The sequence below is a fragment of the Schistocerca serialis genome, chromosome 1 (genome assembly GCF_023864345.2).
Source record: "Schistocerca serialis cubense isolate TAMUIC-IGC-003099 chromosome 1, iqSchSeri2.2, whole genome shotgun sequence".
Taxonomy (NCBI): domain Eukaryota; kingdom Metazoa; phylum Arthropoda; class Insecta; order Orthoptera; family Acrididae; genus Schistocerca; species Schistocerca serialis.
Genome location: NC_064638.1, coordinates 1244318118 through 1244331659, shown reverse-complemented (window position 1 = coordinate 1244331659; position 13542 = coordinate 1244318118). Strand labels below are relative to the sequence as shown.

Here is a 13542-nt window from a genome sequence, read left to right as displayed (position 1 = left end):
TCAGCGTCAGTTAAGACGTGAAGATGGCGCACTGAAGCGCAGAAATTGGTAGCCGCGTAATCAATAACATCGTAAGGACGGCTGTAGGTGTTCCATTTTATTACATGGGTGAACAGCCCAAGTCCCTGAAACCTCCAGTCAGAAGGGTGGACATACAAAAAAATCTTAAATCCAGTCGCAAAAAAGAAGGGTAACCCGGTAAGATGCCGCCGGGGAGGGTAGTACGTCGCTTAGGATCGTCATTAGCGCGGACCGCTAGCTAGTAGCACTGTGTCCAGGGCAGAGGCAGAGGACAGGGGCCGCAGTGGCGGGACGGCGCTTCGCACGTGCCGTAATTACGGCCGTCACGCTGCCAGTGACGCAGGCGGGCTGCGCCGCAGCGGCCCGTGCGCATGCGCAGGCCTCCGTCTGCTGCCAGGTGCTGGTGCTGCCGCTCGCCGGCTCGCATTCCACTGTCGGCCGTCGCGGGCGCCACTTACAGCAAGGAGCTTCACCCTGCAAGAGTCCCCTTACACAGGCTTCTCTATCAAGTATTACAGAAATGAAAACTGGTCTACGCAAAATGAAAAGTTATCGAGCGATAGATAAAGGGGAACAATCGGGAAATTTTCTTCTCTGAATCAGTTTTGCTGAAACCCGCCTGGGTCGCCGAGCTCGCTAACGCGCTGCTTCCTGGACTCGGGTAGGCGCGCCGGCCCCAGATCGAATTCGCCCGGCGGATTAACGACGTGGGCCGGTGAGCTGGCCAGCCTGGATGTGGTTTTTAGGCGGTTTTCAACATCCCGCTTGGTGAATACCGGGCTGGTCCCCACATTCCGCCTCAGTTACACGCGTCGCAGACATTTGAAAACATGCCAAATCCGTTTAACCATGGCTGACCCTGCGTAACCGTGGGACAAGGCGCAAGCAATAGATAAAATCAGTTTTGCTGAAATGTTACATGTTCCTGGTTTCCAAAGAAACTCTGGTCGTCAGCCAGCATCTTATAACAGGGAAATGAAATTGATGTGGTTGCAACAGAAGCCGTGAAGAATGATGTAATCGCCACAGCTATCAGAAGTTTGTATATCACAATATAAAATCCTCTGCTGTCCGTGAAGATTGTTTCATTCTTCGCGGCCTTCGATGCGTCCCCATCAGGTTCATTTTCCCTGTACAAGATGCTGGCTGATGGTCAGAGGCTCTTAGGAAGCCAGAAACATGAAACACTTCTGAAACTTCCTGACAGATTAAAACTGTGTGCCGGACCGAGACTCGAACTTGGGACCTTTGCCTTTTGCGGGTAAGTGCTCTAACAAATGAGCTACCCAAGCACGACTCACGACACGTCCTCACAGCTTCAGTTCTTCCAGTACCTAGTCTCCTACTTCCCAAACTTCAGAGAAGCTCTTCTGCGAACCTTGCAGAACTAGCACTCCTGAAACACTTCAATCGCACTAATATAAATTTTAAACTGACAAACCAGAATAACTCGAAAAATAAGCTTCACACGAAAAAATGTGTAGAATCCAAAGTTGACTATTTTCGAGGGTGCATTTGCTGGTGCTGGAACTAAAATTAGCCCGCCACCATCACCCTTGGGGGTGGGACGGGAGGCAACTTTAAAATTTCAACTGGAAAGACCCCATTTTTTATTGCAGAATCAGATTCTACACAAAAAACTACGTAAATTTTGTCTTAAACTTTTGTTTCGATTCTTGGTAGTTGGCGCTGTATTTCAAGAAAATCCATGTTCTCATTTTTACGTGGAAAATGGTTACGGATAAATAAAAAATACCTATTTACCTCGTAAATTTTGATTCGCTAAAACTAAAACTCTCCCTCCCTCCCCATAGGGTGGGGTTTGAGATAGAGGAATTAGTTTTACAAATGTTGAGCCATAGGTTTGAGAGAGAAGAATTAGAGTTTTACAAATGTTAACCTCCCCCAATTAACCATGGACCTTGCCGTTGGTGGGGAGGCTTGCGTGCCTCAGCGATACAGATAGCCGTACCGTAGGTGCAACCATAATGGAGGTGTATCTGTTGAGAGGCCAGACAAACGTGTGGTTCCTGAAGAGGGGCAGCAGCCTTTTCAGTAGTTGCAGGGGCAACAGTCTGGATGATTGACTGTTCTGGCCTTGTAACACTAACCAAAACAGCCTTGCTGTGCTGTTACTGCGAACGGTTGAAAGGAAGGGGAAACTACAGCCGTAATTTTCCCGAGGGCATGCAGCTTTACTGTATGGTTAATGATGATGGCGTCCTCTTGGGTAAAATATTCCGCAGGTAAAATAGTCCACCATTCGGATCTCCGGGCGGGGACTACTCAAGAGGACGTTGTTATCAGGAGAAAGAAAACTGGCGTTCTAAGGATCGGAGCGTGGACTGTCAGATCCCTTAATCGGGCAGGAAGGTTAGAAAATTTAAAAAGGGAAATGTATAGGTTAAAGTTAGATATAGTGGGAATTAGTGAAGTTCGGTGGCAGGAGGAACAAGACTTTGGTCAGGCGAATACAGGGTTATAAATACAAAGTCAAATAGGGGTAATGCAGGAGTAGGTTTAATAATGAATAAAAAAAATAGGAATTCAAGTAAGCTACTACAAACAGCATAGTGCAGGCATTATTGTGGCCAAGATAGACACGAAGCCCACGCCTACTACAGCAGTACAAGTTCATATGCCAACTAGCTCTGCAGATGACGAAAAAATTGATGAAATGTATGATGAGATAAAAGAAATTATTCAGGTAGTGATGGGAGACGAAAATTTGATAGTCATGGGTGACTGGAATTCGTCAGTAGGAAAAAGGAGAGAAGGAAACATAGTAGGTGAATATGGGTTGGGGCTAAGAAATGAAAGAGGAACCCGCCTGGTAGAATTTTGCACAGAGCATAACTTAATCATAGCTAACACTCGGTTCAAGAATCATGAAAGAAGGTTGTGTACATGGAAGAACCCTGGAGATACTAAAAGGTATCAGATACATTATATAATGGTAAGACAGAGATTTAGGAACCAGGTTTTAAATTGTAAGACATTTCCAGGGGCAGATGTGGACTTTGACCACACTCTATTGGTTATGAACTGTAGATTGAAACTGAAGAAACTGCAAAAAGGTGGGAATTTAAGGAGATAGAACCTGGATAAACTGAAAGAACTAGAGGTTGTACAGAATTTCAGGGAAAGCGTAAGGGAACAAATGACAGGAATGGGGGAAAGAAATACAGTAGAAGAAGAATGGGTAGCTTTGAGGGATGAAGTAGTGAAGGCAGCAGAGGATCAAGTAGGTAAAAAGACGAGTGCTAGTAGAAATCCTTGGGCAACAGAAGAAATATTGAATTTAGTTGATGAAAGGAGAAAATATAAGAATGCAGTAACTGAAGCAGGCAAAAAGGAATACAAACGTCTCAAAACTGAGATCGACAGGCAGTGCAAAATGGCTAAGCAGGGATGGCTAGAGGATAAATGTAAGGATGTAGAGGCTTATCTCACTAGGTGTAAGATAGATACTGCCTACAGGAAAATTAAAGAGTCCTTTGGAGAAAAGAGAACCACTTGTATGAATATTAAGAGCTCAAATGGAAACCCAGTTACAAGCAAAGAAGGGAAAGCAGAAAGGTGGAAGGAGTATATAGAGGGTCTATACAAGGGCGATGTACTTGAGGACAATATTATGGAAATGGAAGAGGATGTAGATGAAGATGAAATGGGAGATATGATACTGCGTGAAGAGTTTGACAGAGCACTGAAAGACATAAGTCGAAACAAGGCCCCGGGAGTAGACAACAATCCATTAGAACTACTGACGGCCTTGGGAGAGCCACTCCTGACAAAACTCTACCATCTGGTGAGCAAGATGTATGAGACAGGCGAAATACCCTCAGACTTCAAGAAGAATATAATAATTCCAATCCCAAAGAAAGCAGGTGTTGACAGATGTGAAAATTACCGAACTATCAGTTTAATAAGTCACAGCTCCAAAATACTAACACGAATTCTTTACAGACGAGTGGAAAAACTAGTAGAAGCTGACCTAGGGGAAGATCAGTTTAGATTCCGTAGAAATATTGGAACACGTGAGGCAATACTGACCCTACGACTTATCTTAGAAGCTAGATTAAGGAAAGGCAAACCTACGTTTCTAGCATTTGTAGACTTAGAGAAAGCTTTTGACAATGTTGACTGTAATACTCTCTTTCAAATTTTGAAGGTTGTTGTTGTTGTTGTGGTCTTCAGTCCTGAGACTGGTTTGATGCAGCTCTCCATGCTACTCTATCCTGTGCAAGCTTCTTCATCTCCCAGTACCTACTGCAACCTACATCCTTCTGAATCTGCTTAGTGTATTGGTCTCTTGGTCTACCTCTACGATTTTTACCCTCCACGCTGCCCTCCAATGCTAAATTTGTGATCCATTGATGCCTCAAAACATGTCCTACCAACCGATCCCTTCTTCTAGTCAAGTTGTGCCACAAACTTCTCTTCTCCCCAATCCTATTCAATACCTCCTCATTAGTTACGTGATCTACCCACCTTATCTTCAGCATTCTTCTGTAGCACCACATTTCGAAAGCTTCTATTCTCTTCTTGTCCAGAATGGTTACTGTCCATGTTTCACTTCCATACATGGCTACACTCCATACAAATACTTTCAGAAACGACTTCCTGACACTTAAATCTATACTCGATGTTAACAAATTTCTCTTCTTCAGAAACGATATCCTTGCCATTGCCAGTCTACATTTTATATCCTCTCTACTTCGACCATGATCAGTTATTTTACTCCGTAAATAGCAAAACTCCTTTACTACTTTAAGTGTCTCATTTCCTAATCTAATCCCCTTTTCATCACCCGATTTAATTTGACTACATGCCATTCATCATACAGTAAAGCTGCATGTCCTCGGGAAAAATTACGGCTGTAGTTTCCCCTTGCTTTCAGCCGTCCGCAGTACCAGCACAGCAAGGCCCTTTTGGTTAATGTTACAAGGCCAGATCAGTCAATCATCCAGACTGTTGCCCCTGCAACTACTGAAAAAGCTGCTGCCCCTGTTCAGGAACCACATGTTTGTCTGGCGTCTCAACAGATACCCCTCTGTTGTGGTTGCACCTACGGTACGGCCATCTGTATCGCTGAGGCACGCAAGCCTCCCCACCAACGGCAAGGTCAATGGTTCATGGGGGGGTTTTTGAAGGTGGCAGGGTAAAATATAGGGAGCGAAAGGCTATTTACAATTTGTATAGAAAACAAATGGCAGTTATAAGAGTTGAGGGGCATGAAAGGGAAGCAGTGGTTGGGAAGGGAGTGAGACAGGGTTATAGCATCTCCCCGATGTTATTCAATCTGTATATTGAGCAAGCAGTGAAGGAAACAAAAGAAAAATTCGGAGTAGGTATTAAAATCCATGGAGAAGAAATAAAAACTTTGAGGTTCACTGATAACATTGTAATTCTGTCAGAGACAGCAAAGGACTTGGAAGAGGAGTTGAATGGAATGGACATTGTCTTGAAAGGAGGATATAAGATGAACATCAACAAAAGCAAAACGACGATAATGGAATGTAGTCAAATTGAGTCTGGTGATGCTGAGGGTATTAGGTTAGGAAATGAGACACTTAAAGTAGTAAAGGAGTTTTGCTATTTGGGGAGCAAAATAACTGATGATGGTTGAATTAGAGAGGATATAAAATGTAGACTGGCAATGGCAAGGAAAACATTTCTGAAGAAGAGAAAGCGATAAAGGGAAATCACGGAAAACCCAAATCAGAATGGCCGGTCGCGGGTTTGAAGCGTCGTCTTCCCGAAATCGAGTCCGGTATGCTAACCACGGCGCCACGTCGCTCAGTAGAGACAGAGACAGACAGAGGTAGAGAGGGAGAGAGAGAGAGTTAAAATTATATATTATATTTTAACTGAGTCATTCTTTGTTTTATGTCGAAATTGTTGAAGATGACTCACGGATTTCCGTTGCGGCAGGGAGCAATTTATTTCTTCATAGGGTGAAATAATGAACTCAGCAGAGGATGAGATAGGTGAAAGGAAAGATCTCAGTGGAAATCTTTAATAACGAGTGAGATACTGAATGTAACCGACGAAAGGAGAAAATAGAAAAATGCAGCAATGCAGCTACACCGACGTCGATAAAGAGACTGACGGAAATGTCAAAATAGCTCTGCAGGAATGGGTACAGGCCAAATGTAAGGCTTTACAAGTATGCGTAACTAGTGGAAACACAGATACTGCCTACAGAAAAGTTAAAGACATCTTTGGACAAAACGTAAGCAGCTGGTTAAATATCAAGAGTTCAGACTTCAATACAGAATGAAGCAAAGCTGGAAGGTGGAAGCAACATCCAGGGTGGTCCCATCATGATGTTACAAACTTTCAGGGATGTTGGAGAACCGTAAATCTGTCAATTTGAGGTAAGGCACCGTAGTCTGGAAACCAAAGTTAGAAGCGGAATTCGTTCTGGCATCTCTGGCAGTGGAATACATTTACGGGTCCAGTTGTTGCTAAGACTGCAGGGTAGACAACTTCCAGAGTTGGTAGTATGGAGCAAAACAGGAAAACAAGTCTGGCAAACAAGGGCTCTGAAATGCCTACCATGAATGCTATGAGCACTTATTCATCTTCTATACTGTGAAACACATCCACTGTAAGCCCTTTGGTTTCCAAATGGACAAAAATCAAGGAAAAGGAAGTCCAGTAACTGGGGCTCTAAAATGCATACCTTAAGGGCTATTAATATTCATTCACTACAAGATACTGAATGGCACATTTCTTCTCAAAACTAAGATTTATGGGCAAAGTCGGTATTCTGAAGTAAACCTGTACTTGACTAAATTTCGACAACCACTATGCAGAAAAAGAGCTTACTTTCGTTTGCTTTGAGCAAGTAGCAGTCACAGACATTTAGATTGGTGGTTCAAATTACTTTCAGTACTGGTTAAATAGACTGCCGAAGAGAAACATCACCTCTGGGATCGTTATATGACCGAAAGAAATATCCTCGTACTAGATACACAAAACAACATAACAAAATTTTTCTGGTCGTTATTAATAGATGATAAAAACTGAATGATCTTAAGGACCCTGACCAGAAAGTAGGGCTGTGATGTGCGATATACGGGGAGCATTCGGAAAGTAACGTCCGATGGGATACGAAACGGAAACCACAGTGAAACTCCGATGAAGCTTTGCACAGATGCGTTGGGCAGCGCCTCTAGTACGCCTGTCGATTGCGTCACGTCGTTCTCTTCAGTTCTGCGCACACAGTGAGCAAGTAAAGATGCCTAGAACAATAGTGTCTCCCACCAAGTATGAGGGCCTGGTGTGAGATTTCGCCTGATGTCATGCAGCCCACATAACATAGCTGTCATGCGCTTCCTCCTTCATGACAATTCTCGGCCTCACTAATACAGAGCAATGAAGATGCTCCTGCAGCGTTTTCGATGGGAAATGATTGATCACCCACAACAGAGCCCGTAACTGACACTCCCTGAGTTTCATCTCTGTTCACATGAACCGCTGGCTTTGAAGATAATGTTCTGGCATAGACAACGAGATGTAGACCATAGTAGAGAATTGGCACTAAGCACAGGCGGCTGCCTTCTATGGCGCGGGTTTTGGAAAGTTGGTATAACGCTACGCAAAATGTCTAAATCGGAGCGATGACGATGTAGAGGCCGGCCATGGTGACCAAGCGGTTCTAGGCGCTTCAGTCCGGAACCACGTTGCTGCTACGGTCACAGGTTCGAGTCCTGCCTCAGGCATGGATGTGTGTGATATCCTTAGATTAGTTAGGTTTAAGTAGTTCTAAATTTAGGGGACTGATGACCTCAGCTGTTAAGTCTCATAGTGCTTAGAGCCATTTGAACTATGTAAAGAAGTAGCTGGAAGGTGTAGCTAACTGTTGCAAATAAAACATTCATGATTTTCACAGTGGTTTCCATTTTGCTTGACAACAGTTGTAAAGCGCATGCTGGATGCTGGTAAAGTGTCACTGTCAAATTGTATACTAATACAGTTCGTGTGAAAGTGTTGTGGACATCAAAATGGAGGCAGATAGATACGAAAAAAGCCGCCTATACTGTCGCAAACCAGCACCCAGCATTATGCTACTACCAGTAATGGTGTAACTTCCCGGATCCTCCCGAAATCATCTGAAGATGAACCTGAAAGGGTTAGAAAACCGGTTAATGTAATAAAGCATTATTATTGAAAAAAGTGACTGGTTGCAGTTGTGTGTAACTTATTTACATTCAATATACAGTCACGGTTCTAAAATATCCGTAATGGATAAACATAATCAGATCATATCATCTTTGATGACAATTTAGTTCGGGGATTTTGCTACCATTCTCTTATCGCTTTCAACGTAACTTTGCTGTATTTGACTAGAGTATTTTCTGTCGGCATTGTAAATGAATAATGTAGGACCACTCCTATTTATTCGAGGTTCCCTTTCTTGATAAGCATTGTATAACATAATCTTCTGTCGTCTACGTCACTTTCGCACGTTAGAACAGAACCCTTGTTATTAAGTTAATCGTTTAACTTTTATTTTGTATTTCTATGTATTTTATTGATTCGCATTCTAGCCAATGCGTAAACTATTTGACTGCAGGATCACGGCTACAAGTGATTATTTGCAGCTAATTAGCGGTGGGGCGTGAAAGCAGACATGCGTGGCTCGACCATATGATTATATAGAGCTACTGTTTTTAAACAGAGCTGTGCTTAGCCCCATTAACTAAAGTACGAGTATCTGCAGGTAAAACGCAGCCGGTTTGCTCGTAATGGACGGCTGTTTAGAAGAGCACCACAGCGGCAATGATCGCTAGGTACCGTCAAATCGGCCACAGGACACGGTTGGTGGCATTTGTGCCATGGCAGTGCCGTTCCAAGCCGAGATGGGGAGGCGCGACAAAGGAGAGGAGTAAGCTTCTGCCAAGTGGAACCAACAACGTCTTCTGGATGGTAGCGCCATGGCGTGGAAGCGGCAGACAGTTCTGTGGCCCGTAGCCGGGAATCGGACTGGCAAAAAATGGTTCAAATGGATCTGAGCACTATGAGACGTAACATCTTAGGTCATCAGTCCCCTAGAACTCAGAACTACTTAAACCTAACTAACCTAAGGACATCACACACATCCATGCCCTAGGCAGGATTCGAACCTGCGACAGTAGCAGTCCCGCAGTTCCGGACTGAAGCGCCATGGACCGCACGGCCACCGCGGCCGGCTGAATCGGACTGGCGCTGCGGCCGAAACGTCCCTAACATTCAGCTGTGCCTAGTGTTGGAGTGAAGGGTTTTTATTTGTTTATTTATTGTTCCGTGGAACCAAATTAAGGAGGAGTCTACATGGTCATGGAACGAGTCAATACATGGAATTATAACACGATAGTACAAACAGATAAAATGAAATATAAGAAACATATTCAGGCGACAAGTCGTAAGTTTAAATAAAGAAAATCAACAATGTAACACTGGAATTTGCTAAATTTTTCACCTCTTCCAGGAGCTTCTCGACAGAATAGAAGGAGTGAGCCGTGAGGAAACTCTTCAGTTTAGACTTAAAAGTGTTTGGGCTACTGCTAAGATTTTTGAGTTCTTGTGCTAGCTTATTGAAAATGGATGCAGCAGAATACTGCACTCCTTTCTGCACAAGAGTCAAGGAAGTGCATTCCACATGCAGATTTGATTTCTGCCTAGTATTAACTGAGTGAAAGCTGCTAACTCTTGGGAATAAGCTAATATTGCCAACAACAAACGACATTAAAGAAAATATATACTGTGAGGGCAATGTCAGAATTCCCAGACTGTTGAATAGGGGTCGGCAAGAGGTTCTCGAACTCACACCACACATAGCTCGAACAGCCCGTTTTTGAGCCAAAAATACACTTTTGGGATCACAAGAATTACACCAAAAAATAATACCATACGACATAAGCTTATGAAAATATGCGAAGTAGACTACTTTTCGTGTTGAACTGTCACTTATTTCAGATACTGTTCTGATGGTAAATAAAGCAGCATTTAGTTTCTGAACAAGATCCTGAACATGGGCTTTCCTCAACAGCTTACTACCTATCCGAACGCCTAGGAACTTGAACTGTTCCGTCTCGCTTATAATATGCCCATTCTGTCTGATCAAAATATCGGTCCTTGTTGAATTCTGAGACAGAAACTGTAAAAACTGAGTCTTCCACAAGCCACGAACTTATTTCATGAACTACATTATTTGATACTGTTTGCACACACAACATCCTTCACTACCTAGCTGGTGTCATCAGCAAACAGAAATATTTTTGAATCAACTGTAATACTAGAAGGCATATCACTTATACAAAAAGGTACGGCCAAACTTTCAGGAAACACTCCTCACACACAAAGAAAGGAAATATGTTACGTGGACATGTGTCCGGAAACGCTTACTTTCCATGTTAGAGCTCATTTTATTACTTCTCTTCAAATCACATTAATCATGGAATGGAAACACAGAGCAACAGAATGTACCAGCGAACCTTCAAACATTTGTTACAGGAAATGTTCAAAATGTCCTACGTTAGCGAGGATACATGCATTCACCCCCCGTTGTACGGAATCCCTGATGCGCTGCTGCAGCCCTGGAGAATGGCGTATTGTATCACAGCCGTCCACAATACGAGCACGAACAGTCTCTACATTTGGTACCGGGGTTGCGTAGACAAGAGCTTTCAAATGCCCCCATAAATGAAAGTCAAGAGCTGGCCGCGGTGGTCTCGCGGTTCTAGGCGCGCAGTCCGGAACCGTGCGACCGCTACGGTCGCAGGTTCGAATCCTGCCTCGGGCATGGATGTGTGTGATGTCCTTAGGTTAGTTAGGTTTAAGTAGTTCTAAGTTCTAGGGGACTTATGACCACAGCAGTTGAGTCCCATAGTGCTCAGAGCTATTTTTTTGAAAGTCAAGAGGGTTGAGGTCAGGAGAGCGTGGAGGCCATGGAATTGGTCCGCCTCTACCAATCCATCGGTCACCGAATCTGTTGTTGAGAAGCGTACGAACGCCTCGACTGAAATGTGCAGGAGCTCCATCGTGCATGAACCACATGTTGTGTCGTACATGTTCTAGTAGCACAGGTAGAGTATCCCGCAGAAATCATGACGACGTGCTCCATTGAGCGTAGGTGGAAGAACATGGGGCCCAATCAAGACATTACCAACAATGCCTGCCCAAACGTTCACAGAAAATCTGTGTTGATGACGTGATTGCATAATTGCTGCGGATTCTCGTCAGCCCACACATGTTGATTGTGAAAATTTACCCGTGGAGGCCAATCAGCTGCTGGTAGTGCCTGCACACGCTGTACATGGTATGGAATCAACGGGTTCTCCCGTAGCACAGTGGTCAACGTTACCTAGTACAGCAGCAACTTCTCTGACGCTGAAATTAGGGTTATCGCCAACTGCACGAAGAGTTACCTCGTTCATTGCAGGTGTCCTCGTCGTTCTAGATCTTCCCCAGTCGCGAGTCATAGGCTGGAATGTTCCGCGCTCCCTAAGACGCCGATCAACTGCTTCGAACGTCTTCCTGTCGGGACACCTTCGTTCTGGAAATCTGTCTCGATACAAACGTACCGTGCCACGGCTGTTGCCCCGTGCTAAACCATACATCAAATGGGCATCTGCCAACTCCGCATTTGTAAACATTGCACTGACTGCAAAACCACGTTCGTGATGAACACTACTCTACGTACTGCTGTGCTTGATGCTAGTAGTGTAGAGCAATGAGTCGCATGTCAACACAAGCACTTAAGTCAACATTACCTTCCTTCAATTGGGCCAACTGGCGGTGAATCGAGGAAGTACAGTACATACTGACGAAACTAAAATGAGCTCTAACTTGGAAATTAAGCGTTTCCGGACACATGTCCACATAACATCTTTTCTTTATTTGTGTGTGAGGAATGTTTCCTGAAAGTTTGGCCGTACCTTTTTGTAACACCCTGTATAAATAAGAAACATCAGTGGCCCCAGCACCGACCCTTGGGGAACGCCCCACTTAACAGTGCCCCATTGGGCAATATTGCGGAGAATTACCTTCTGCTTTCTGTTCTTAAAGTAAGAGGCGAACCAATTGTAAGCTACTCCTATTACTCCATAATGGTCCAACTTCTGCAATAACATTTTGTGGTCGACACAGTCAAAAGCCTTCGTTAAATCAAAGAAAACACCTAGCGTTCGCAACCTTTTATTTAATCCGTCCAAACCCTCACAGGGAAAAGAGAAGATAGCGTTTTCAGTTGTTAAACCATTTCTAAACCCAAACTGTACATTTGACAGCAAATTATGTGAATTTAAATGCTCCAGTAACCTTGTATACACAACTGACTCGATAACTTCAGGAAACACCGATGGCATAGAAATAGGTCTAAAATTGTCAACGTTATCTCTGTCTCCCTTTTTGTAAAATGGCTTCACTACCGAGTACTTTAATCGGTAATTCAGCTGCACTGAGTGGTAACAACAACATCTGTAGGCCAGTGGCGCCCCTGCAGTGGAAGCAGAGGACAAGCCGGCAGCACATCACTGTGGCCAAGGATCGGTGTGGCGGCCGAGGTTGGTCGTATCCGTCTGGTCGTGGATGTGTCAGTCAGTGAAACAAAGAGATCCGATGACGATGTCGCGCTACGTTGGGTTAGGGGAAGGAAGTGTTCGCAGAATACTGATAGTGTTGGCGTTCAAAAAGGTTTGTACCAGATGGGTTCCCAGGATGTTGACAGTGGCTCACAAAGAAACATGAAAAATTGTATGCAGCGAACTTTTGGAACAGTACGAGAATGGTGGAAATGAATTTCTCGCAAGATTTATGACAAGTGATGAAACATGGCTCCATCATTTTTCACCAGAGACGAAAAGGCAATCAGTGGAGTGGCATCATGCAAATTCACCCAAGAAAAAAAATTCAAAACCACACCTTCTGCTGGAAAAGTTATGGCTACGCGGTTTTTCGATTCCGAAGGACTCTTGCTTTTGGACATCATGCCAAGTGGAACCACCATAAATTCTGATGCATATGTGACGACGCTGAAGAAACTTCAAGCTCGGCTGAGTCGTGTTCGACCACATCGGCAAAAGCAGGCCGTTTTGCTGCTGTACGACAAAGCACGGCCACATGTCAGTCAAAAAACCAAGGAAGCAATCACAAAACTCGGATGGACAACACTGAAACACCCGCCTTACAGTCCTGACCTGGCTCCATGTGACTATCATCTCTTTGGGAAACTGAAAGACTCTCTTCGTGGAACAACATTTGAATATGATGACTCCCTTGTGCACGCTGCCAAACAGTGGCTCCAACAGGTTGGTCCAGAATTTTACCGTGCGGGTATACAGGCGCTGGTTCCAAGATGGCGTAGGGCAGTTGAGATGGATGGAAATTTTGTGGAGAAAGGAAAATATTGTTCCTAAAGGATGTATCAACACACTGTAAAAGTTTCAAACATGTAGAATAAAAGATTGATTTTTAAAAAATAGTGTGCATTTCTTCACAGTGACCATCGTAATAAACAAACAATATTCTGGT

General features: G+C 44.0%; 1 protein-coding gene across 1 annotated transcript in view; it reads right to left on the bottom strand.

The window, feature by feature from the left end:
- Positions 1 to 259: 259 nt before the first annotated feature.
- LOC126456710 (uncharacterized) overlaps positions 260 to 13542 on the bottom strand; it is a 190158-nt gene continuing 176875 nt past the window's right edge. The window contains exon 7 of the mRNA XM_050092453.1: positions 260 to 474. Within this exon, the coding sequence (XP_049948410.1) occupies positions 260 to 474 (215 nt within the window). The remainder of the gene's footprint in view (positions 475 to 13542) is intronic.